The following is a 27,026-nucleotide window of genomic DNA, read 5'->3' on the forward strand; positions in this document are numbered from 1 at the left end:
ACCCTGCATGATGGTATCCCTGGAGCCTTGAAAAGACTTCAGGCTTTGGGACCAACACTCAGGAGGCCTGGCTGCAACATTTATCAGCTGTGTGACATTAGGCAATTCATTTAACTTCTCTGGGCCTTCATTTCCTGTTCTGGAAAGAAGGGTTTATCATCACACCTACATTCTAGGGCTATATAAGAATTAAACAAGCTAATACATGTAAACACAGAACAATTCCTGGAGCGCCATAAGCACTCAGTAGTGTTAGCTATTATTATTTTAAGATCTATCACGAATGAATGACAAATTGTAATTCCTCTCCCGTCCTCCCTAACCCCTTCTCTGCTTTTTTTTTCTGTTGTGCATAACATCATTTGACATTCCCTGTTTTACTTGCTTATTTATTGTCTGTTTGCCCCTAGACCGTCGGCTCCGTGAGGGATTGTCTATTTTGGTCACTGCTGTGTCCCCGACGCCCGGCACGGTGCCTGGCACGTGGCAGGCACTCAGCACGGATGTCCAGCTCCTCACACCTTCTCCTGTCTCTCCCCACCCCCCAGGACTACCTGACAGACCTGATCACCAACGACAGCGTGAGCTTCTTCCGTACATCCAAGAAGATGTACCCGCACAGGCCCGTTCTCATGGTCATCAGCCACGCAGCCCCTCACGGCCCCGAGGACTCGGCCCCCCAGTACTCAAGCCTCTTCCCCAACGCGTCTCAGCACATGTAAGCTTCGGGGTGCTGCCTGCAGAGCTGCTGGGTGGCACGAAGGTGGGAGCGTCCGGCTCGGTCACGGTGATGTAATGACAGAGACAAGGCTGCCTCTTGTCTCTAATCCTCCCGGTTTAAAGAAGCCAGGGACACACAGCTGTTCTCTGAGGAAACTGGGATAGAGATCCAGTAATAAAAACCCAAAGCAGGCAACAAGTGTTTTTAACTTGGGACCCACATCCTCCCACCTAGAGGTCTGTGGATAGAACAGCATTTCAGGTGTATACCCGTGTAATAGTTTTCCTTTGCAATCTGTGTATTTTATTTTGCACATTTTAAAACACTTTTGAGAAAGGGTCCATAGCTTCATCAGGCTACTAATATATTCACGGCCTTTATAAGCTGTTGACTCCATGGCAGGCTCTGTGCTAAGCCCTGTATGTTGCACTGAATCCCTGAATATTCCCAGTGACCCTTGGTGTATCAGTTATCTATTGCTGCATAACAAGTTACCCCGAAATTGAGCAGCTTAAAACACCAACGCATATTACCGCACAGTGTCTGTGAGTCAGGAATCTGGGAGTGGCCTATCTGGAAGGTTCTAGCTCAGGGTCTCGCAAGGTTGTGACAAAGGTGTCAGCTGGGGCTGCTGCCACCTGAGGCTTGCCTGGGGCTCACTCACACGGCTGCCCCTCAACCAGCAGATCTCGCCATCGAGCTGATGCAGTCTTTTATAACCTAATCTCGAAGTGACACACCATCTCTCCCACATTCTATTGGTTGCACAGACCAGTGCTCCTACGGTATGGGAGGGGGTACAAGTGTGTGATTACCAGGAAGTGGGGGCTATTGAGGGCTCTCTTGGAGGCTGCTTGTCACACTTGGTATTCCCATTTTACCAATGGGAAAACCGAGGCACAGAGAGGTGAGGTAACTCCCCTAAGGTCACCCAGCTGGTAAATGGCAGAGCTCGAATTCAAATCCGGCACCCATTCCTGCCTCCCATCTCTCTGCCCACCCCTCCAGTCCTCCTCCCTCCTGCTGGCTAGTAAATCTTTCTGGAAAGTTCTTCTGCTTTTCTCTGCCTCAGACCACCTCCCGCTTAGCAGCGATACTCAGCAGCCCTTGCTGTGACATTGGGGTGACAAGGACTGGGCAATTTGGAGTCCGCCTGAATATTCCGGGTGTTTAATTTTCATTACAATCAGAATGCACTGCCCTCCTCAACCCCCTTGCCGCGATTACTTTCTGACAGAGCCCAGAGTGGCTCCGAGAGGATGAGGCAGTGTGTTAACCTGCTGATCCCCTGGTCTTTGGGGAGTAGGATTTGACAGATGGTGGAGAACTGCATTCCAGGGACTGCAGCCCCCCTCTCACTCCGCAGACGGCAGCACTGCCTCTCTGCACATCTGCCGTGGCTGCCCCCCACCCCAGCCCGCTCCTCCTGCCTGAGATCAGCCAGCCTCCCACCCTCACCCACAGCCCACCTTTGAGGGAGGGGGCATGTGGCCAACTCAATCCCCCTAAGGGAGGAGCCGCGGAGTGGGGGAAGGTACACTTTGCCTCTGCAGTGTCTCCTCTAAAAGGGGTGCCAGCGCCCCCCCGGCAGCCCTGGAGTTTCATGGTGAGATGGTTTGACATTGCCTGCTCATTTATTTCCCCTTTGAAATGAAAATTATAGAAATTGAACGTGAGCAACGCCTGCTGCCATTACTTACCCAGAGCGCCCCCTATGTCTTATTATGGGTGTGTTTGAAAGGCTCTCTTATCTCTGGGGTATAATCATTTTCAAACAAAACCCAAAACCAGAAAGTTCTGCAGCTGGGATGTTTAATTATGACAGGGGGGCTGAGGAGGGGACAGAGTTCCAGATCTTTCTATCACGAGACTCCTGTCAGAGACTCTCACCCCATCAAGCCTCGTGCCATGTTCTCGGGCTGGGCTTGTGGGTTCTGAAAAATGCTGCTTGTTGCGATGTGGTCCCACTCCACCAGCCCAGGGTCCCATCCGTCCCCCAGCCAGCTCCGTACACACACAAAGATGCAAACAGATGCACGCAGACACGCACAAACACATATACACACAGATACGACACAAATACGCAAAGATACAAATAGATACATACAGATATATACACAGAGACACAAATGCACACAAACACAGACACACAGAACACAAACACACACAAAGATACAAATAAGTACACAGATACACAGACATATATAGACACACAAATGCACATACAAACACAGGCATATACATACAAGCACATATACAGAGACACAGATACACATACACACAGATATGCAGGCATACACAGAAACACACAAACACACGCAGATACAAAGATACAAGCACATATACACACACAGATACACAAACGCACATAAAGATAAACACAGATGCAAACACAGATACGCACAAACATGAAGATACACAAGCATACAGACACGCACACACAGAAACATACACAGACACACAAACATACACAGAGACACACACAGACAAAAGACACATAGGCACACGCACCCACAGCCCCCAGAGCTTCCTCTGAAGCGTGGCATCTGAATGGGTTCACGGGCCTCTTCCTTTATCACGCCTGGGAGCCAGGCCCAAGCTCACATCCTTGGGGTGGGGCTGGGAGCCAGGGCTCCTGCCCCTCGGCCTCCAGACACACGGCGGGAGGGGCCGGAAGGGCCCACAGCCCAAGAGGGGATGTTATCCTTCAGACCGGTTGTGAAGGAGCAGACATTCCTTGGATTCTTGCGGAGGTGAGGGTTTCAACTCTTTGTTCAGCAGGCATCCGTGTTCATGTGAAAATGTGACACCATCCCTGGGTAGCAGGGGAGCCTGGCCTCAAGCAGGGGACCAGCAAGCCGGCCTCGGCCCCAGGCAGGACCCCAGGCTCCGCAGCCTGCTGGCCTCCAGATCCTGCTCCAAAGACGTCTCCAGAGAAAGGGCCTCCGAAATCAGACTCTTGACAGACTCACCCCTCACTGTTCTCAAGGGCAGACACCAGCCCAAGAGAATCTAAGAGATTCAGGGATGATTGCTCAAAATTACATCCTGAATCCGGGCCCCTGGGGCCACGGGAACAATTTTCCCAAAACCCCCAACAGCCCCGAGGGCATCTCTTTGTGCAGCCCCTGGCCCAGCAGCACCCCTCCAGCTCCTCAGTGGGGGAGGGCGGCGAGGGGGGTGGCCCTGCTCCTGGGATGTTCTACACGAGGGTCAGGCCCTAAGCCGGCCCACAGGAGCGAGCAGCGTTTCTCATAATCAAAGGAGGCCGCTGTCCGGCTTTGATTTAGCGGCAGGAGACCAGCCAGAAACTTAAAGCAAAGTCCAGGAGGAATCTTATGACTCACCCCCTTTCTACATAGCAACAGTCTCCATAACTATCAGGCTGCACCACAAGCTGCGATGGATGCCCTTCCTTCTACCCCGGGGAGGGAGGGGCTGAGGTCCTGATGAAGGAAGGGAGTCTGGCGCCCTTCTACCCTCCCCCATGCCCCGCAGCCCTTGCCCCCAGAAGAGCCATCTCGAAAAGCTTTTTGTCTTCTAGCAGTGGAAACTTCCTCTCTTTGCAGCTTTGCCTGGGGAGGAGGTGGGTAAGACCTGAGGGGAACCTGACCCTCGAGGATCATCAGACCCAGTGCGAGGGACACCCATGTTTTGTGGGGTTTCCCACTCCTGGAGCTCAAACCCCAGCTCTGCCTTTGGCGAGTCTGTCCCCTCACTGAGCCTCTGTGTCCCCATTTCTCGCCCAAGGAGAAGGAAAGCACCAACTCCTTGGACTGTTCTGAGTATTAAATGAGATGATGTAGGCAAACCCTTCCGGGTGTGGCCAGCACATGGTCAGTGCTCATTTGGGGCTGGTCGAAGATTACCATGTATTTGTTCGTTTGTCATTAGGCGTCACAGCTGACCCCACAGCAGAAGTCGCAGAGGCCAGTGGCTCCACCATCCACTCAGTGAGACCATGGGCGGGTCTCGGAACTCCTCTGACCCCGTTTCCCCTTTTGTAAATGAGAAATTAAACCACGCGGGAAGAATAGCTGTGACAGCTAAGTCAGAGAATGTGGCGTGTCCCAAATGGACACATTCAGGCACCATTCTCACAGTTTTACCTATTATGAACCTAATTTTTAACCAGTTTCCTTTTTTTTTTTAACCAAAATCTATTGCAAAAGGAAATTCAGTAGTCACGCCTTAATCAACCACGATAACTGTCACTTGCCATCTACCCAAGGTAACTGAAAAGTAAATGCAGTGCTATTAAATTAGAGTTGGGTGCTGTGCCCACAGGAGGCCCTCTCCTTCTTTCAAAAGGGAGGCGAGCAAATTCTAGGGAGGTGCTGAGGAGAGCCCAGCACAGACTGAGACTTTGGCCTTGATGGGATGGGCGTGCTGACAGGGCTTAAATGGGAGGGACGTTCTCCCTTTGGGGCTCCGGGTTATCTACGGCTGTGCCCCCCAGTCTTCCCACGTGCATGCCCCGCATGTGGAGAGACGCTGACCTAACATGGGGCAGAGCCCCCGACGCGCTGGCGTCCGGATGGGGGCGGTTTCACCCTGAGCTGCAGCCCCAGCACGGGAGGCTGCTCCCCTGAGGCGTGGGGGGACCTGGGGGCGGGCCCCAGGCAACCCCCACCCCGCCCCGGCCTGACCTGACCTCTGTGCCTGTCTGCCCGCCAGCACCCCGAGCTACAACTATGCACCCAACCCCGACAAGCACTGGATCATGCGCTACACGGGGCCCATGAAGCCCATCCACATGCAGTTCACCAACATGCTGCAGCGGAAGCGCCTGCAGACCCTCCTGTCCGTGGATGACTCCATGGAGACGGTAGGCTGCCCTCCTCCCGAGCATCCTCCCAGCCACGCCAGGCCTGCAGCCTCCCTGCCCTTCCCCCCACACCCCCTCCAAGCATCATCAGCTGGAGAGGAATGGAAACAGAGGCAGAAGGAAAAGGCACCGTTCAAGGCCAGGGAAACAGCTCTGAGCAATCTGGACGAAACGCCTGCCCTCAGGGGACTTGTATTCCAGCTCTGATCTGTTCACTATAGTAGCCACCTGCAGCTGCGTACATTTTTTAACAGCTTTATGGCGATATGATTCGCATACCACATAGCTCACCCAGTTCAAGTGTATGTTTCAGTGGTTTTCATATGTTTGCAGGGTTGTACGATCATCACCACGGTCGATTTTAGAAGTTTCATCACCCCAGAGAGAAACCCCGCAGCCCTTAGCCATTACCCCAGACTCCCCTCACCCCTTCGCCTTAGCCAACTGCTCATCTACCTTGTGTCTCTGTGGATTCTGGACATTTCCTATAAGAGGAGTCCTACAATATGTGGTTTTTTGGATCTGGCTTCTTTCACTCAGTATGATGATTTCAAGGTTCATCCGGGTGGGAGCATGTTCACTGCTTCATTTTTTATTATTATTATTGCTAAATAATACTCCATTGCATGGATATATTTCTTAAATTTTATCCATGACTATTTAAATTCAGTAAAATACAACGAAATTTCAAATTTAGTTTCTCGGGTGCACTGGCCACGTTTGAAGTGCTGAAGAACCAAGTTGTGGCTGGTGCCGTAGGTGTCAACGTTGCCAGCATTGCAGAAAGTTCTGTTGGCCGGCACTGTTGTAGATCACAGACTCCTGCCCCAGGCCGTTCATTCATTCACTCATTCACCCAACAGCATTTGTTGAGGGCCAGCGCACATGGGACACAGCAGGGAACAAAATGACAGAAGTCCCCGCCCTGACGGGGCGTACATTCTAATGCAGGGACACAGTCCACAAATAAGTAGACGAGAGGGAGGTGAGAAGTGCTGGGAAGACAAGTAAAGGGGGACAGGAGGTGGGGAGGCTATGGTGATGCATGGGTCAGCCTCACGGGCCCCGCCGAGAGGTGACAGTTGAGCGAAGACCCGAAGCGGGAGGGACAGGGGCCTGAGACCCCAGCACAGCATCGTGTTTTGGGACAGTGGGCCGGGCGCACTGCCCGCCTTCCCTCCGCGTGTCCTCACCACCCCGCCTGCGTTTCAGATTTACAACATGCTGGTGGAGACAGGTGAGCTGGACAACACGTACGTCGTGTACACCGCCGACCACGGCTACCACATCGGCCAGTTCGGCCTGGTGAAAGGGAAGTCCATGCCCTACGAGTTCGACATCAGGGTCCCGTTCTACGTTAGGGGCCCCAACGTGGAGGCTGGCTCGCTGTAAGTGCATCACCCACCCCTCCCCAGCACCCCAAAGTCCCAGGGAGGCCTCCAGGCTCCTCTGGCACCCGGATGGGCAAGCAGCAGACAGCTCAGCGGGCAGCCCCGAGCCGCTCCCCAGGGCGGCACACGATTCAGGCAGGCGAACCTCGGTGCCGAGCGCAACGGTGATGATGCCACCTGGGGAGGATTGCATACCCCTCTACTGGGGAAGGAGAGGCCGGAGCTGTTAGCACCTGTGAAAACAGACTGTCCGTGGTGGGCACGGTGCCAGGGAATCGGGGACCTGGACTGTGTATGTGTCACCGCCAGTGCATGGGGGTGCCACCTCGACTTCTGTCTGGCCTGAGCGGTCTTTGGGTCTGGAGGTTGTCAGGGGGTAGCCCGGCCACCTCGGCCCGGGCGGCGTCATCCACTGAGATCAGCTGAGCCAGCTTGGCCACAGCGCTAAGGGAAGCAGCCCCGCCCCCATCCTTCCTCGAGGGCCACGTGGGCCCTTGGCCAGCACTGTCCTCGGGTTAACCTTTGAAATGACATGTTCTGGCAGCAAGAATGCCGTGTCTGGGGCAGGGAGATGTAGAAAGGCCAGGAATCACAGCAGCAGCGTCCTCGGATCAGCCCAGACGTTATGGAGACCAACTCGAAGGTGTTTTGTTTTTTGTTTGTTTTTTTTCGGTACGCGGGCCTCTCACTGTTGTGGCCTCTCCCTTTGCGGAGCACAGGCTCCGGACGCGCAGGCTCAGCGGCCATGGCTCACGGGCCCAGCCGCTCCGCGGCATGCGGGATCTTCCCGGACCGGGGCACGAACCCGTGTCCCCTGCATCGGCAGGCGGACTCCCAAGGTGTTTTGAAATGCAGATAAATCACTGTGCTCATCAGATCTGACTTCCATCTGAGCCGAGAACACACACAGGCACTGACTCGGCTTGCTTCAGAATTCCTCCCGAAAGGGCGTTGGTGGTGCCGTCTTAGGACCAAGATGTTCCCACCGCCTGGGATGTTTGGTGGAAATTCCAGAAGGCAGACGGTGGGAGCTCTAGCCCAGCCTCATCACTGTTCCTCTGCCAACCTCATCAAATCCCTGCCTGTCTGGATTTCAGGGTCCCCGCCCATAATAATAGCTATTATAATGATAGCTGTGCTGATATAGTGCTTATTCTTCAGGCTTTGGTCTAAGCACTTATATCCAGGTAACCCACTTACGCATGACAACAACCCTATAAGGTAGATGCTAGTATTGTCCCTGTTTTAAACGCAAGGAAACAGAGGCACAGGTTAAGTTGCCTGAGGTTACATGGAACAGGGGGGAAGGAGCTGGAATTCATCTCAAAACTGGGACTTTGGTATTTGTAAATGTTTTTCCTTTTTAGGTAAGAATATATATGACCATTAAAGTCACTGGGATTATTTGCTTTCGAAAAACGAAGGTGGACAGAACTATAATCCAGCATCTTTTATTGTATTGGTCAGCCTCAGAGTCTGTGATCTGGTTCTTAGGACCCAAAACCACAGAGAAAGAGAGTGCTAATGTCAGACTTGGGGCCGACAGCCAGGACTCCTTGAGTTGTGAACGGAAATGACTCTGAGAATGAACAAGGCAAATAAAATAAGATATGAGGAATGCAGTCACTAAAGTAACTGGAAAGTCCAAGGTTAGTGCTGGCTTCAGGTATGGCGGGATCCAGCAGTCACACAATGACAACAGGAAGCTCTCATTTTCCATCTCTCAGTCCTGCATCCTCTGAATTGGTTTCATTCTCAGGCCAGCTTTTCTCTCATGGTGGCAGGGTCACCACAGCCCCAGACTTTTAGGCCATTCAGCTTGGGAAATGGCCTAAAAGTGGTTTGAACAGAAGCCCTGAGGCTGACTCTCACTGCCCTGACTGGTCACGTGTCCATCCCCGAGCCAGTCGCTGTAGCCAGGGTAATAGAAAACCTTGCGTGACCAGGCTGAGTACATCAGGTGGTGGAATCTGAATCGGGCCAGGTAGTTCCTCCAGAACTGGAAGCTATTCCCACCGAGCGAGGTGTGGGTGCTGGGTGGGAAAAGCAGTCCTGTCCCTCCCACCCAGCCTGGGGGCAGCAGGACCCGTGGACGACCTCAGGTCAATCGAGCTGCTAGTTGCCAGCATTCACCCTGGCGCCCCCTCACCCAACGGACTTTTCCAGCTCTCTCCTCCTGCCTGATTAAGTGGTAACGCCTCTTGCTAGCTTCAGGCCCCTCCACCAGGCAGCTTCACCCACCTTCCCCAGCCTCACCCCCGTGACCACCCCAGTGTCGCAGGAATGGGGACCCCTTCCAGAACCCAAGAGTGGGCTCTTGTCTAACACTCAGAAATGAATTGTCCGAGGAGAAACGGGTGCTGACAAAGCAAGAGACTTTATTGGAAACGGGCGCCCAGGCAGAGAGCATCAGGGTCAGGGACTCCAGGAGAACTGCTCTGCCACGTGGCTACAGTCTGGGGTTGTATGGTAATGGGGTTAGTTTCCGGGTTGTCTCTGGCCAATCATTCTGACTCAGGGTCCTTCCTGGTAGCCCGCACATTGCTCAACCAAGATAGAGTCTAGGGAGAAGGATTCTGGGAGGTTGGTAGGACATATGGACTGGCGTCTCCTCTCTCCTTTTGACCTTTCCCAAATTCTTCCAGTTGGTGGTAGCTTGTCAGTTCCGCGTTCCTTACCAGGACCTCCTGCTGTAAGATAACTCATGCAAGTGGTTACTACCGTGCCTGGCCAGGACGGGTGGTTTCAGTCAGTGGTTTCCCTGAAACGAGCACACCTGACTACCTGTCCAGTGTTCACAAGGTGCTGGGCTAGGGAGAGAGAGGAAGTGAAAGACATCCAAAACCCTCAGACCCAGGCCCTGCCCCCCAACCCCAGGGAACCAGACGGGCAGGGAGGGCACTGTGCCACCTTGATGGAGAATGTGTCCATGCGGCCATGATCCATCCAACCGGTGCAGGCCCTGTGCCGGGCACAGCCTGAAAATCACTTACCACCATGTCGGGAACACCCCATGTAGAAACAGGACACAGGAGAAGTGACAGATGCATGGCAGCGGTAGATAACAAAACTCACTTAACTAACACTTACTGAGCACCTACTGTGTTCTCAAGTGTAAAAGTACTACAGATAGAGAAGTGAACAAGACAGACAAAAACGTCTGCCTTCCCATTAGATTCTAATTGGGCAATAGACAATCAACCAGATAAATGAGTAAAATACATAGTAAAATGTGAGGGTGACAAGGCTTCAGGAGCAAGACAGAGCAAAGAAGGGGCAGAGCATGGGGAGGGGTGCAGTTCTAAATGGGGTCCTCAGGAAGGGCCTGTGTCAGTTATCTGTGCTGTGTAACAAATTCCTAGAAACTTAGCAACTGAAAGCAACACACGTGCTTTATCTCAGAGTTTCTGTGGGTCAGAAGTCTAGGCGTAGCTTAGGTTGGTCCTCTGCTTAGGCTGAAATCAAGGCATCATCCAGGGCTGCCGTCTCATCTGGAGGCTCAACTGGGGAAGGACCTGTTTCCCCACTCCAGGGGCTGTGCAAGTGCAAACAGAGGACTTGCAGTCACACAGCCTGCCTCTCAGAATATTCAGCAGGCATCCTTGCTAGGGGTGAATTTATGGAAGCTTTCTTCTTCAAAGCCAGCCAGGGGAGACAAAGAAACGAGGGAGGGACATCTAGCAGGACAGAGTCGTATGTCACGTGACATCCCCTTGGTCTGACATCCCCATCACCTTTGCCATGTTCTAACGGTTTGGCCCACCTTCAAGGGGAGGGGATCACAGGGGGGTGTGAACCCCAGAGCATGGGGCTCTTGGGGCCACTTGGTAACCGTTGAGGGAAGAACTAAAGGCGGTGAGTGAGCGTGCTCACTGGAGTCTGGAGGAAGAACATTCCGGGCAGAGGGGACACAAGGACAGAGGCCCTGAGGCCAGACTGTTCTTGGCCTTCTAGGAACAGCAAGGGGGCCGGTGTTTGCCTCAGAGGTTCAGAGAAGGGTCCGGGGGAAGATCCAGGATTTGGGGTGTGTCTTAAAGGAAGGTGTCCTTTGTTCAGAGAGTGGGGGCAGGGAGGGCATTCCTGGCAGAAGAAACAGACAAGCAGAAGCTAGCTGGGGCCTGTGAAGTGCAGCCCCTGTGGTGGTGTGGAGGGCACAGAAGGTTAGGGGTGGGGTTTAGCCGAATTGGGGCACAGAGGGGAGCTTTGAGGGCTGAGGCACAGGAGAGTGACACGATCAGTGGTAGCTTTCCCACCTTCAGGGCGTCAGCCCCTGGTGGTCTCCATCCCTCCGGCGGCCCCTCTCCCGAGGGAGGCTGGGTCATCGCTGCCCAGGTGACTGAGTCCTGCTCTCCATGCCTCCCTCAGGAATCCCCACATTGTCCTCAACATTGACCTGGCCCCCACCATCCTGGACATCGCAGGACTGGACATCCCCTCGGATATGGACGGGAAATCCATCCTCAAGCTGCTGGACACAGAGCGGCCGGCAAATCGGTGAGGGGCCGGGGTGGCTGCTGGGGTACCGGGCATCCCAAACTGTATGAACTCGTGGCCGAGCCGTGTGGGTCTGGGGGCGGGGGTATTTCCAAGGTCAGGAGCTGGGGCTCTGGGGCCCCCCATCCTGACCACTTAACCTGCCGTGGGAGAGAAGGAAGCCCCCTCTCTAAGAGTCCACCTTCCCAGCTGGAATATGGCCACGGTGACCAGTCGAGGTCCCTCCAGAGCTAAAATTGTATAAAACTTGAAAAAATAACAGCAGTTAACACTAATTAAGCACGTACTGTATGCCAGGCCTTTGCTATGCTTTGTGGGGGATTTTATCATTTTGATCTTCACAGTAACGCAGCGAGGTAGGCATTATTATGATCCCATCTTAGCAATTTGGAAATTGAATCCAGAGAAGTCAAGTGACTTGTCAGACGTCTCTTGGCAGGTCTGGACCCAACTCTGGGCATTCAGCCTCTAGGCTACAGCTAGAGTCTCTTAATCGCCATGCTCTAAGGCCGGATGGTATGATGGGAACATATTCCTAGGTGTGCTGGAGGCAGAAAAAAGAACAGTGATGGTGAGCAAAAACTAGGTGGGAAGGTGAGTTGAGTCTGGCGGGGACAGGAAAGGAGGAGGACACTGTCACTGCTGTGGCAGCAGCGACATCTAGTGGCCACCAGTGCTACTGCCCACTGAGTTAGCCTCACAGCACTGATGCAGCCTCCAGCTTGTATCTCCTGCAGCTCAGCGGGTCCAGCCCTGATGGGCACTGTCTGTCCACATCCGATTGTCCTGTAGGAGGAACCACCTCTGTTGAGCCTCCTCCCTCTGACTAGAAGGTGTTATGAGCTGTAAGCGTACAAAATGGGCATGTTTTGGGGGGCGGGGGCACTGGGTTGGGAGCCAGGACACCCGGGAGTCAGGTGCAGGATGGAAGCTTCCTCTCTCAGCCTGAGGCCCCATCTGGGAAATGGAAATGATAGAGTGAAACTACATGAAATGCACACTTAAATTACACAGATCCAACTACAGAGGATCAAAGGGAAAAGAATCCTGCCAAAACACAATGTAATTAACCTGAAGTCAGGACAAGTTGCATCTGGTGCTGAACTAAAGAGGAAGCGATCTCTTCCAGCACTGGGGAACTGTTGGACTTCCTGGGAGCCACGGAGACACACACACACACACACACACGACTGTGTGTGACTTAGAGCAACTTTGACCTGGGTCATTTCTGCCCCATGTACCTTCAGACCCAAGTCTCTGGGGAAATACAGCTCCGTCCTGGGGGGGGTGTGAGCACCCCCCACTCGCCCCAACTGCCCCCCCGCTCTGTGCTGATTGTGAATCAAGGCTGGCTCTGAGCACCATCCCTGCCTCTGGGAGGACAGAGGGACACATGAGCCCCCCCACATTGATGAGAAGATGGAAGTGTGCTTTTTCCCCCCCAGGTTTCACTTGAAAAAGAAGATGAGGGTCTGGCGGGACTCCTTCCTGGTGGAGAGAGGGTGAGTGCCAGGGCCTGGAGGAGCCGCCCCAGGACATTTGAGCTGAGCAGCACCCGGGCAACCCCCTTCTGCCCCGTCCCAGGAAGCGCCTGGCAGCCCCACCTGCACCCATGATATTAAAGATCTCACTGTCGAGGGCAGGAGGGATCCCATTGCTATTATGACACCTTCCACCAGGGGCTGGGAATTGGTGTCCACAGCCTCCTGTACACAGGGAAGCCCGTTCGCTTTTCCTATGGTTGACATAGAATTTGCATCTGGAGGCCACCTGTATCCTTCAGACACGTTTTGTCCTGTCTGTATAATGTCTCACATGCTTTTTAACTTATTGCCGACTCATGTAATTTGGGAGGATTTTTATAAAATCCCCATTTCCTTTTATTTCTTTTTTTGAATTTTATTTTATTTATTTTTTTATACAGCAGGTTCTTATTAGTCATCCATTTTATACACATCAGTGTATACATGTCAGTCCCAATCTCCCAATTCAGCACACACACACACACCGCTTTCCCCCCATGGTGTCCATACGTTTGTTCTCTGCATCTGTGTCTCAATTTCTGCCCTGCAAACCAGTTCATCTGTACCATTTTTCTAGGTTCCAAATATATGTGTTAATATACGATATCTGGTTTTCTCTTTCTGACTTACTTCGCTCTGTATGACAGTCTCTAGATCCATCCACGTCTCTACAAACGACTCAATTTCGTTCCTTTTTATGGCTGAGTAATATTCCATTGTATATATGTACCACATCTTCTTTATCCATTCGTCTGTCGATGGGCATTTAGGTTGCTTCCATGACCTGGCTGTTGTAAATAGTCCTGCAGTGAACATTGGGGTGCATGTGTCTTTTTGAATTATGGTTTTCTCTGGGTATATGCCCAGGAAGGGGATTGCTGGGTCGTATGGTAATTCTGTTTTTAGTTTTTTAAGGAACCTCCATACTGTTCTCCATAGTGTATCAATTTACATTCCCACCAACAGTGCAAGAGGGTTCCCTTTTCTCCACACCCTCTCCAGCATTTGTTGTTTGTAGAAAATCCCCATTTCTTAAGTCTGTTGACAGTCAGAAGATGTGGCCCAGCTGGACCTGCATCCTCCGTGGTGACCCTACACCAGGGCTGAGCGGGGCCGTGCACTCCTCCAGAGCTGGGCGGCCAGCCCCACTTCCGCTCTCTGCCCCACAGCAAATTGCTCCACAAGAGGGACAGTGACAAGGTGGATGCCCCGGAGGAGAACTTCCTGCCCAAGTACCAGCGTGTGAAAGACCTGTGTCAGCGGGCCGAGTACCAGACCGCGTGTGAGCAGCTGGGGCAGGTGAGGATGCTTGGCTGGTGCCCCGGGGCTGGGGATGGTACCCCTCCCATCCCTTCTTCCCTCCCAGTGGCCACCCCGGCTAACCATGACCCAGGCCTGCTCCTCGGCCTTCAGACCAGTGGAGCCAGTGGGGCCAGTGCCCCTGCTGACGTGTGAGACGCAGGGTGATGCCAGGTGGTACAGGCGACACTCAGAAAGTTCTTCCAAAATCCTGCTCACATTAGAGGCAAAGTCTCCTGTGGGTGCACGTGCGTCTTTAGCTGCTGTGACTCATGCCCGATCCCTCTTTAACAAAGACATAGCCAACCTCTGCACGATATTTATAAAGTTAAATAACCATTTCCACTGTATTCACTCTCCCAGAGCATCATTGTGGCTGGTTTTCCACTTATACGGGAATAATAGGAAATTACCTTTTTAAGTAAATAAGTTTAAGTTTTAGAAATGTGAATTGATTTCAAGAGAAACATTAAGGAAATTATAATCCAAATAGTATTTAGAGGTAGCAGAAACTGTGACTGATGTTTCGGAGAGTCTGAACTAGGATTTTCTGAGGCCTGGGAGGCCACGGTGGGCGCTGGAGAGGAGAGGGGAGGGGTGGGGGCAGAGCCTTGTAAAGAGGGACCCAAGCAGGAGGCGCGGTTAGGAGGTTGCGGGGAGGGGAGGGCCGACCAGCAAGCAGGGCAGACGGGAGGTGCTTCCCTGCCTCCATCTGTGAGCTGGGACTTTGAGCTCATCCACGGCGGCTCAGGCCTGAAGATGCATGCCTGTTTCACCAGTAAGAATAAGTAAAACCAGGGCCTCCACATTCCGTTTCTCATTAATAGACCAAGGCTGCCAAGGCCAGGGCATGAGCTGCGTGGTTCTCACAGGCTGCATCCAGGCAGCTCTGTCTTATCACTAGACTCAGAATTAGCCCCCGCCTGTCCTCATGGCTGTGCCCCCGGCCGCCCAGCACTTGTTCACAACCCCCGACCCCTCCCCATGCTCTGGAGGGCATCTTGTCTGGGAAGTACCTGTCTGTGCCACTGGGCGAGAGCTTTGGGTTACATTGGCGCAGCATTCAATGCCGCCTCTGTAGCCGGGCACGGTTCCAGGCACTGGGGCAGCAACAGCCTCCAACGCCCTGGACAGAAAGCCCTGCTCTCCTGGAGCTGATGATCCGGGCAGATCCCAGAAGCGGTTCCGATTTCAGTTCTGAGCTACAGGAAATGAGCCGATGAGACCAAGGGGCCCTTTGTCCCCTGGGATTGTTGTCGAATCCCCCTGCTGGCCCATCCCCCCTCTCTCCCTGCAGATTGAGGGTCTGGCAGTCCCAGGAAGGGGAGAGGGCAAGTATCAGCATCTTCAGAACAGATTATCTGAGTGCACTGCTTAACCCAAAGGAAAGGAGCACGGGGGGTGGGTTGGGGGCCTAGACTGGCAGCGGAGGCATCGAGCCATGGCCCCCAGACTTACAGCTCTGGGTCCTCCAGGACCCCAGCCCAGCCCAGACGTCCACCTGCCGGCGGATGCGGTCACGGCCCTGCTCAACTGCCCTCCCTCCCCAGCCGCCCAGCCCCAGCGCCACTCTGCCCGTCCCATGCTGCACCTTCCAGGAAGGCCCTTCCCTGCACACGAGCCATGCCCTCCGGCCCCGGAGCTTCTCTTAGAGGGGCCTCCCTGTGGCTGGGCTCACCCTCGGCCACAGCGCATCACCCTGGGTACCATTTCTGTGCTCCTCCCACGGTGGACAGGTGTCCATCCGTGATGGAGCAGCTCGTTCCAATCACAGAGCCCGTTTGAGCCTGTGTCCGGCTAAGGCCGCTAGAGGGAAGTCTCCGGGGTGGACGGGAACGGTGGGGCAGCCACCGGTCAGGAGAAGCGGCCGAGCAGGCTGGCCCAGGCCCGGAAGGCTGAGGCCCCGGTGTGTCTTGCAGAAGTGGCAGTGCGTGGAGGACGCCTCGGGGAAGCTGAAGCTGCACAAGTGCAAGGGCCCCGCACGGCCCGGAGGCAGGGCCCTCTCCAACCTGGTGCCCAAGTACTACGCACAGGGCGGCGAGGCCTGCGTCTGCGACAGCAGGGACGAGCAGCTCAGCCTGTCCGGACGCCGGAAGAAGCTCTTCAAGAAGAGTACACAGGACGGGAGGGGAGGGGACCGGAGGGGAGGGACCGCACCCGGGCAGCCCTGTTAGTTCATTCAGACAAATCCACACCCCACCCCTCTCGATCCACCCATCCCAGGGGGCAGAGAGTAATAAGGAAGGAAGATGAGTTGACTGTGTCCAGGGCCGAGAAGAGCAGGGCCATAAAGAGGAAGTGAGGAGAGAAGGATGCGGCCCCGGACCGTGTGGTGGGGCCCCGCTGAGACCAGAAAGAAGCCCCCGGAGGGTTTCGAGCAGAGGGGCCAGGATCAGATTTGTGTTTTCAAAGGTCCCTCCAGCCGCACTCCAGGCACTGGACGGGCGCGCTTGCAAAGTGGCACAAAGTTTCGAGTCGCCCAACATGCCGGCTCCCAGCCGAGGCTGAGCCAAGGTGACGCTCTGCCTTCTCCTTTCAGCCCTCGTGTCTATTTAGTGTCACGTTTGTGGTATTTCGTACCTTTTCGCGGTGACTTCCCTATCTAAACTGGCCCCAAGGTGGCGCTGACGTCCTGTGTTGGGTCCCCAGGCCGAGGGCGGCTGTGACGTGCTTTACGGAGGGGAACACGTTAAGTGAGAAAGCTTCGTTCAGGCATGAGTCTTGGTGCTGCTGCCGTGAGTTCAGCGTCGGTGAATCAACCCGTGCGTTAAATCGGGTGTCTTTATTATTTTTTTAAAATTTATTTACTTATTTATTTATTTTTGGCTGCATTGGGTCTTCGTTGCTGCGCGCGGGCTTTCTCTAGTTGCGGCGAGCAGGGGCTACTCTTCGTTGCGGTGCGCGGGCCTCTCACTGGCCGTGTGATGGCTTCTCTTGTTGCAGAGCACGGGCTCTAGGTGTGTGGGCTCAGTAGTTGTGGCGCGTGGGCTCAGTAGTTGTGGCGCACGGGCTGAGTTGCTCCACGGTGTGTGGGATCTTCCCAGACCAGGGCTCAAACCCGTGTCCCTTGCGTTAGCAGGCAGATTCTTAACCACTGCGCCACCAGGGAAGCCCAAATCGGGTGTCTTTAAACAGACATGACAGAGACACACATGCAGTAAGGCCCGGTACTGATGGTGGACAAGCGTGTTGTGACCCGAAGCTCGCAGGAATCTTACCCCGTATTTCCCCCAGGAGCACTGGTTCCACACTCGCTAGTTCAGCATCAAGGTGACGCTATAGAACAGGACCACCGCGAATAACGGGAATCGACTATACAGTTGACCCCGAACAATGCGGGTTTGAACTCCGCAGGTCCGCTTGCACGTGGATATTCTTTGATAGTAAATACTACAGTTCTCCACTGTCTGTGGTTGGTTGAATCCACAGATGCAGAGAAACCACAGATACGGGGGGCTGACTATAAGTTATACACAGATGCACCCCACGTTGTTCAAGGGTCAACTGTACTTTGGAGGGAGGAAGAGCCGAGCCCCCCCATCCCAACTGGAGAGGCTGCCTTAACCTTCACCCCTCCCCACAGCAGGGGCTGAAGAAGGACAGAAAGCTAGAAAACCAGCAAGCAGAGGAGGGGAAGGGGGAAGTCCTCTGGACCTGGCTGCAAGACTCAGCTGTCACACTGGGTAGTCGTGACCCCGTTCTGAGGTCAGCTCCCCTGGGAAGCACGCTCCCTGCCGAACGTTCAAATAAGGATGCGCCTGGGCTTTGAGGATGCTTGGCAGGTTGCTGGGTGCCAAGGACTCGGTGTCAGTGAGATCCAGTCCCCTGGCTAGAATGTCTTGCTCCCTGACCTAATGGGAGCCAAAGCCTAATTCGAGATTTTAGTTATGTTTTCTTTCATTGTGGTACAATATGCATTATCTAACATTTACCGTCTTAACCGTTTTTTAAGTACATTGACATTGTTGTGCAACCATCACCACCGTCCATCTCCAGAGCTCTCTTTATCTGGCAAAACTGAAACTCCGTACCCATTAAACAACAACTCCCCATCATCCCTCCCCTGGCAACCACCCCTCTGCTTTCTCTGAATTTGACTGTTCTAGGTACTTCATATAAGCAGAATCACGCACCATTTGTCCTCTTGTGACCGCCTTACTTCACATGGCATAATGTCCTCAAGGTTCATCCTTGCTGTAGCCTGTGTCAGAATTCCCTTCCTTTTTCAGGCTGAATCAGATTCCCTTGTAGCCTAATTAGAGACTGGGTGTCTGGCGACAGGCTGAGGTCTCTTCCTGTCTTTGCAGAGGACACCTTCGTTACAGAGCAGGTGTGTCTCCATAACGACCCGGCTGCTGCCTCAAATGGCGCATCCCAACTGATGGTCCCCCATTATAATTCCTCACAAGCTGATTAGTAACTACTAAGCTAATCTTTTTTTAGCGGATAAAATGATGGGTTGAATTACACAGCTAACATCTTGCTTCAGCACATGGCACACTGGGTAATGTTTAAGTAAGACAAGAACTTGCGACTCAGTTAAGCCTTTTTTTTTTTTTCCTGAGACTCGGCTCAACACAGGCCCTCCTGTGAGGACGGTGTGACATCACAGCCCTGTCTGATATGCCCCTCACAGCATCCTGGGAGCAAGGCGAGGGTGGCTCCCTACAGCAGACAGGAAAGATCAGCTCACACGGCCACCTGGGGGACTTGGGCCCCATCACCTGGCCCAACATTCTTCCTCCTGCACGTGCCTGCCAGCAAGATGGTCTCCGTCACTCCTTTCTGAGCAGCCAGCCTACCTAGAGCAGGGGTTTTCAACTGGGGGCGATTTTGCCCCCCAGGGACACTTGGCCGTGTGGTGACATTTCTGGCTGTCGTAATCGTGTGTGATGGCTAGCAGGAGGGAGGCTACTGGCATCCAGTGAATGGATGCTGTAGACGCTGCTTAGCGTCCTGTGGGGTACAGGTCAGTCTCCCACAGCCAGGATTTATCCGGCCCCAGAGTGTTGCCAGTTGTGAGGTTGAGACGCCCTGGCCCAGAGCAGCTCAGACCCCGGCTCACCCTAACCCACTGGGCTGTGGGGTGAGGAAGCAGGCAGAGCAGCCAACCCAGAACAGAGGGGAGACCCAGGACCCAGGGGGAGGAGATGAGGACTCGGGGATGGGTCCAGGTGGCCGGTGTTTATTCATTTCTTCTCCCAACAAATCCGCAAGCCCTGCCATATGCCAGCTGCTGAGGTTACAGAGGTGAACTTGAGAGACACGGATCGGACCTCGTGGGTGAGACCAGGTGTCAGCAAGTTAACAAAGTGGGAAGATCACTTCCCTGGGTGCAAAATGCATGGAGGAAATGAAACAGTGGTGTGACCTGGTGGAGAGGGGCGGCAGCTGTAGGATGGGTGGTCGGTTGACATTTAAACGAGAGCCAAGTATGTAGAAGGAACAGGCCATGTGACCAGCAGAGGGGAAGGGCTCTAAGTCAGGGGAAGAGGAAGCGCAGAGTTCCTGTGGGTCCTACCCCAGAGAGCAGGCCACACAGGCCTGGGGAGTTGGCAGGTGTGACCTTGGGCGAGGATGTCACAGCTGCAGTGTCCCTAACCAGCAGGTGCTGAAATATTTAGCAGGTCTGTTTCATGTCAAACTCCAAAGAGCCCTGGAAGGCAGGTATCGTCATGAGAACACAGCTGCTTGGAAATTAACTCACTTACCTGTGCGTTGGCTCAGGATTTGCACCCGGGCAATCAGAGTCCAGAGCCTCAGCTCTTTTTTTTTTTTTTTTTTTTTTAATTAATTTATTTATTTATTTTTGGCTGCGTTGGGTCCTCGTTGCTGCGCGCGGGCTTTCTCTAGTTGCGGTGAGCAGGGGCTGCTCTTCGTTGCGGTGTGCGGGCTTCTCAGTGCGGTGGCTTCTCGTTGCAGAGCACGGGTTCTAGGCACACAGGCTTCAGTAGTTGTGGCACGTGGCCTCAGTAGTTGTGGCTCACGGGCTCTAGAGTGCAGGCTCAGTAGTTGTGGCACATGGACTTAGTTGCTCCGTGGCACGTGGGATCTTCCCGGACCAGGGCTCAAACCCGTGTCCATTGCATTGGCAGGCGGATTCTTAACCACTGAGCCACCAGGGAAGCCCCCAGAGCCTCAGCTCTTGGCTACTGGGTTAGGAAGTGCCCCATTCCCAGTACATGTGGTAGGGAGGGCACCTCCAGGACCCTGGAAACAAAGACACCTAGGGTGACAAAGAGAGCAAGTGGTGTGGCTTCAGTCCCAGAAAAGGTGTACACCAGGGCTGGCAGGTTTTTGCTGTAAAGGGCCAGAGAGTAAATATTTGAGGCTGTGGGAGCTAAACAATCTTTGTGTCAAATGCTCCATTCCATCACTGTGGCAAGAAAACAGCCAAGGACTCTGCAAATGGTTGAGAGTAACTTATGTACAAAATCAGGCAGAGGGCTGGATTGGGCCTGGAGGCCATAGTTTGGGGACCCCTGGGTGCATGGCTGGGGGCGTGGAGAACGCCAGAGCAAGCAACACAAAGGAGCAGAAAGAACCCACTGGGTCTGCTTCCTGGCCCTCTTAGGCAGGGGTGTCCTCCTCCCGCAGGGAGATCAGCTCAGTACTGTGTGCGTTTCGGGCCCAGGCACTGTGGCTTCATGGAGACTGAACTCAGGGAGGAAAAAGCCAAGGAGAAAGCTGCCTGGAGTCAGAAAAGGCCCAAGGCTTTGTCAGAGAAATGCCTCTCCTGGACCTGGACCCCCAGATCCTTTGGCCCATGAGACTCTGATACAAGGAGGAAAGGTACAAGCAACCGCCCCGGGGTTCGGGGGGTTGGGAAATGTGGAGCAAGACCGGATCCTGGAGCCCTGGCCTGGGCCGTGCGGAAGAGGGAACCCCTTCCTCCCTGCTTGGGCCCCACCACCCGGCCTCCAGCCAGTCCTCGACCTTTGGTCGCCACCTGGTGGTCATCAGGAGCGCAGCAGAAAGCCGCGTCGGGCCTGGCTCCAGGCCCTGCTCCAAAAACAGATGGATGTTTCAGGGCAGCGGGGTTACAGACTTGAGGCAGGCCTAGGTCTGACCTAAAATGGAAGGAGGAGCGGGGACTGTGGCCAAACGGGAAACACTCTGCCCCGTAGGAAGAGGCAGCACATCAGCTCCTGCCCCGCCATCCACGCTGGGGTGGGCCCGGTGTAGGCGGCACGTCTCCCGTTTTCTCTTCAGAAGCTGGAAATCTGTGCTCCTCCGTGACCACCCTCCCCCAACCCCATTTTTCTGAAGTGTTAGCAACTTGATCAATTTTGTCTTTTAATATACAGAAGATACAAGAAATCTGGGCTCTGACTTGAGCCTGTGTTGAGGAGGGGGAAATTTACCCCCTGCCCCTCTCGAGTTCTCTTGGCTGGTCAGATAATTAACTTGACACAAGACAGATGAACAGGAGAAAAAAAATTAATTCATACACACAGAGGTCTCATAGAAATGGGACCCCAGAGCGACCAAAGCAGGTTGTTTACACATCATTTTTAGACAAGGAAACAATTATTTGTGAAGATTTAAGAGCAAAGGGGCTGGTACTTGGGGCAGCAGACTAATGAAGGAGTAAAGTTAGTTTATATACAGCTTTCTTAGCCTTGAATTCCGTGACTCTGGTGATAAGGATGCTTTCTCTTCTCCTGGTATAGGGAAGGCACCTTCACATGGGAGATTTATTTCCCACTTTTAGGGGGGAAAGAGGAGGGTCAGTGTTTTTTTATGTTTTCTTTGGCCACCAGCTGTTTCTTAAGTAACTTTAATTCAAAAGAACCAATATGCCATTGTGGCATATCTTGGGGTGATCTGCTCTGAGCCCCAACCATTCCCTCCTCTAAAATTGACCAGGAAGTTTCACATTTTAAAAGGAGGGTTGGTGGCCATGGAGAGAGAAATCAGGTTAGGAGCTGAGTGCTAAGAGCTCTGCAAAGGGAGAAAAGAACAGAGATTAGAATGAGGATGAACAAACAAAAGAACAAATCGAAGCCCCTTCTCCACCCCCATTAAACCAGTCCCTAGTCCTGGTGTAGGTCAGTCCTGTAAAATGGCCATGCTTCCCTCCACTGATGGAAAGAGTTAACCTTCTCTTTTACTAGAGGTAAGGTGGACACTCCTTGTCCCATTTGGGTTACATAGGAGCAGTGTTTTCACCAGTGATGCACAGGCTCCTCCTTGCTGAGCTCCTTTAAAGCTTGGTTCTGTCACTGAGCCAAGGAAGTCCAGATTTCTGGTCCACCCATATATATAGTGTGGTATTGGGCAGCTTAATCAGGGGAATGGCTATAATACCCCAAGTTGTACAAGGGTGGCTGGTGAGCCATCCAGGACACTTGGTGAGTTGGCAGATGTTTATCCTAAAAAGGGTAGTGCCAGGGTCATTTCCAGTCTCCATGAGAGGTTTGAAGATGCCACCTGTGGAATCAAACCCCTGAGTCTAACTGCAGTACTTTCCCGGCCTGTCACCCAGGAAAGGTCCAGTGTTTGCTTTCAATGCAAAGGGAAATTTTTCACCTATTGTTTTTAGCCTGGGCGAGGGACAGCCCTTGAGCTTCTATAGAGGTTACCCGGGGCCCCGATAACTCCGCAGAAGGAGAGACAGAGCGATGTTTTTCGGTCATGGATACCATTCCCTGTCATTGAAGCATCTTCTGTGCCTGGTCCACAGTGTGCACACTGGCAGGAACGCAGACCAGCTCAGGGGCACTTGTACCGTCTAGATGTTGACACAACCAACAGTCAGACTGACTGATTAACGTGGCCAGGCTTTGGTAAACTGGCACAACGGGGTGTTTGGTTTATGCCTGACCTGTTGACAAAGTAAAGGTTACTAAGCTAGACACAGGTTGAAAAGGAGCCCATAGTGGAGACTTTTAGAGGGGAAGTAGGCTAGACAGACAAGCACTCTCCGCTCAGCCTACTGATAATGATAATGAATGTGGGAAAGTGGTCATTAGTAAGAGAAGGTGCGTTTGTTTGTTTAGTGTGTGAATATATAGGGAGTCTTAAAGGGGGGGGGATAGGTAAAAACGAAGTTTTTTAAATTTATTTTATTGACGTATAATTGATTTACAATATTGTGTTAATTTCTGCTGTACAGGAAAGGGATTCAGTTACACACACACACACACACATATATATATACACGTTTTTTCATACTCTTTTCCATTATTGTTTATCTCAAGATACTGAATATAGTTCCCTGTGTTATACAGTAGGACCTTGTTTTTTATCCATTATGTATATAATAGTTTGCATCTACCAACCCCAAACTCCCAGTCCTTCCCTCCCCCACCCCCTCTCCCCCTTGGCAACCACGAGTCTGTCCTCCATGTCTGTGAGTCTGTTTCTGTTTCATAGATATGTTCATTTGTGTCGTGTTTTAAGATTCCACATACAAGTGATATCATATGGTATTTGTCTCTTTCTGACTTACTTCACTTAGTGTGACAATCTCTAGGTCCATCCATGTTGCTGCAAATGGCATTATTTCATTCTTTTTTATGGCTGAGTAATATTCCATTGTATATATGTACCACGGTTTCTTTATCCATTCATCTGTCCATGGACATTAAGGTTGCTTCCATGTCTTAGCTATTGTAAATAGTGCTGCTGTACGTAGGGGTGCATGTATGTTTTCAAATTAGAGTTTTCCACAGATATACGCCCAGGAGTGGGATTGCAAGCGAAGTTTCTTGATCCGTGATCTTGAGAAAAGCTGTCTAATTCGTGATGCCAGCTGCTTCCAGGCCTGGGAAGTGGCCCTGGAAATCCTTACTTTGAGGTCACCTGTGGGGACTGTCTCCCAGCTGTCTTGAGAGCGATGGTCTAGGCCAATTTGGCATGACTTGCATGAACCCAGGAGGATTTTCCCTTTATTTTGGTGGTAACATAGGGAGTGTAGGTAGATAGCAGTACCTCATAACGTCCTTCCCAGAGAGGTGACAATGCATGTTTTCTTCTAAAGTCCTTGATGTAAACCCGGTCTCCTGGTCAAAAGGGATGTCAGGGTGTCAGTCGGGGAGGCCACGCCCCTTTTCCCTCTTGGCAATAAGCTTCAGGTACACTAGTCAGTTCTTGTAGGCAGCTGGTCAGAGCATCAAATTATTCACTTATGTTCCCACAATGTCCACTTAATCCAGAAACAGAAAGTTTAGAGATGCCAGTAGGCATGGTTTATCCAAGCACTATTTCAGAAGAGGTTAATCCATGCCTCCTATTGGAGTATTCCTGATCCTTATACAGGCCAGGGGCAAAGCTTCTGACCATTTAAGCCCAGTTACTTGCCAGAGCTTTTCCTAAAGTCCTTTTATATTTAGATTTTTATGTTCCACTTGCCCTGATGGTGGAGTTATGGTACAGAGTATGGAATTTTAATGAGTACCCCAGAGTTTTTGCAAGCAGATGGTTTATCTCTGCTATAAAATGAGTTCCTTGGTCTGATTCAATCCATAAAGGAATGTCAAAATTAGGAATAACCTCAGTTATTAATTTCATTACCACCGTGTGGCATCACCACATCTAGTCGGATGGCATTCAGTCCCTCCACTAACCATGTAAAAGATAACCAAATAGCAAGAATAGCCTAAAGCTGGGGGCGAATCTATAAGATCTGTTTGGAGTGCCACAAAGGGCAGTGTGGGCCTGGTAAGACTTCCTAGGGCACACCGATTTCTCCCAGAAGTTAGGTGCAATTCACTAGTAGTGCACTGGGAAATAATTTGGTCAGAAATTCCACGGCTGCCAGGGCAAAACCACTCTCCTGTCTGCACAGTACATCTCATTTGATGGGAGGCAAGCTCAAGCCACAAGGTCAAAGGAGAAGGAGCTACCTGAAGTACATGTGGCCCAATGTCTAATTTATCTGATCATTGTTTGGTACCTTTTTTGTGTCCATTTGTCCTTTTTAGATTGTGGGGCGTTTGCCTGATAGTTAATATCAGTCAGGGATAAAGGCAGGTTTAAAAATTGGGGGGAGAGGGGCTTCCCTGGTGGCGCAGTGGTTGCGCGTCCGCCTGCCGATGCAGGGGAACTGGGTTCGTGCCCCGGTCTGGGAGGATCCCACATGCCGTAGAGCGGCTGGGCCCGTGAGCCATGGCCGCTGAGCCTGCACGTCCGGAGCCTGTGCTCTGCAACGGGAGAGGGCCACAACGCGGAGAAGCCACAATACCACAAAAAAAAAAAAAAAAAAAAAAAAAAAAAAAAAAAAATTGGGGGGAGAAAGGATAAAGAGGGCATTTTGAGCTGCAATTTTAGCAGCTCTTTCCACCCTATTATTTCCTAGAGATAAAGCATCAGTCTCCTGAGCAGTGAACAACAGCAGTGTTAGAAGCGAGGTGACTAGCTTATAACAGAGCAGCAATTATATACCCGTTAGCACTAGGAGGACCTGCAGAAGTCAGGAATCCACGCGATCTCCAAATCGTACCAACAGCATGACAGACTCCAAAAGCATCTTTGGAGTCTGTGTAAATGGTGGCAGTTTCCCCTTTGCTCGTGTGTGTGCTCCAGGAAGAGCAATGAGTTCAGCCGCGTGGGCTGGTCTCACAGTGGGCACAGAATATGCCTCAAGTGGTTCACGTGTGGAGCCACAGCATAACCAGTTATTATGTTTCGCTGGAAACTTCGTTTACGGGAGCCATCACAAAATCGAAGTAAGTCTGGGTTGTCTAAAGGGATGTCTGAGAGAGCGTCTCGTGGCTCTGAGACCATTCCTGTAGTTGCGAGGCACTCGTTTGGCAATGGAGTGAGGCTCTCCACCATCAGGGAGGGGGGTAAAGGAGCCAGATTTAGAGTATTAATGATGGACGGTGATGGGTAGGTTAAGAGCCTGCTCACAGGTGGTCTCTCGCCACGCAGAGAAGTGCTGCATCCTGTGAACTTGCAACATAGCAGACACAGCTTGGGAAACAGAGGTGACTGGGGGAGCCTATGGTTAGAGCACCGGCTTTGTAGTCGGCATGGCCACAGACATAAGGGGGGCGTACCTGGTGCCGTAGAGTCTAACGGACATGAGAAATACGCTGTAGGACTTAACTGAGGCAAAAGGCTGTCCTAGAATGCCAGCAGCAATCCCATCATTTCCATGGCCGTGCAGATGAAAAGGTTTATCACGATCAGATAAGCCAAGAACCAGAGTTGTGGACAGAACTAATGTAAGGCTTCGTAGGGGAGCAGAATTTGCTGCGCTAAAATACATCTCTTTGGCATATTCTCTTGAGCTGGTTATTTTCTAGGAAACAGCAGACACGGGGGAAACTGAAAACCTAGTGGGAGTTGCCCTTTTGCAAGAAACATTGACATCTGTAAGGGAAATCTCCATTTGTAACGGTGTCTCCCTCTCTGTCCCTGAAAGAGGAGGTTGACCAAATCTCTGGAAACTCTTCTCCATGGAGAGGGCCAGGGCTTAAATCTGTGTCACAGTCACTCTCGTTTACTGTGCTTTTTCCTGGTCGCCTTCCCTGAGATCCCTGACTGGATCTCCACCCTCTACATCCTCTTTTGTCTTCAGCTGAGGGTTTCAGGTGAGGGCTTCCAGGTTTTTCTGAGTTTCTCCCATGGATACGTTATTAAACTTTTGTTTGATTTTCTCCTGTTAACCTGTCTCAAGTCAACTTAATTCTTAGACCAGCCAGAAGAACCTAGAAGGGTAGAAGGAAAACTTCTCCCCGACGGCTATGCCAGTCCTTGTTACTGGTCTCCCTTGAGAGGTAAATGCAGAGAAGGTGTGCGTCAGGTGCATGGGATTGAAG

The 27,026-nt window shown here is 52.3% G+C and overlaps 1 protein-coding gene across 3 annotated transcripts in view; it reads left to right on the top strand.

The window, feature by feature from the left end:
* Positions 1–27,026, top strand: part of SULF2 (sulfatase 2) — a 145,739-nt gene that overhangs the window by 104,562 nt on the left and 14,151 nt on the right. For all 3 annotated transcript variants that reach the window (XM_007106845.4, XM_055090930.1, XM_024128632.2), the window contains exons 5-11: positions 549–718; positions 5,399–5,549; positions 6,762–6,937; positions 11,306–11,434; positions 12,880–12,936; positions 14,127–14,256; positions 16,176–16,368. In XM_007106845.4, coding sequence (XP_007106907.1) covers positions 549–718; positions 5,399–5,549; positions 6,762–6,937; positions 11,306–11,434; positions 12,880–12,936; positions 14,127–14,256; positions 16,176–16,368 — 1,006 coding nt within the window. The remainder of the gene's footprint in view (positions 1–548; positions 719–5,398; positions 5,550–6,761; positions 6,938–11,305; positions 11,435–12,879; positions 12,937–14,126; positions 14,257–16,175; positions 16,369–27,026) is intronic.

The sequence above is a fragment of the Physeter macrocephalus genome, chromosome 14, assembly GCF_002837175.3.
Source record: "Physeter macrocephalus isolate SW-GA chromosome 14, ASM283717v5, whole genome shotgun sequence".
NCBI classification, from domain to species: Eukaryota; Metazoa; Chordata; class Mammalia; order Artiodactyla; family Physeteridae; genus Physeter; species Physeter macrocephalus.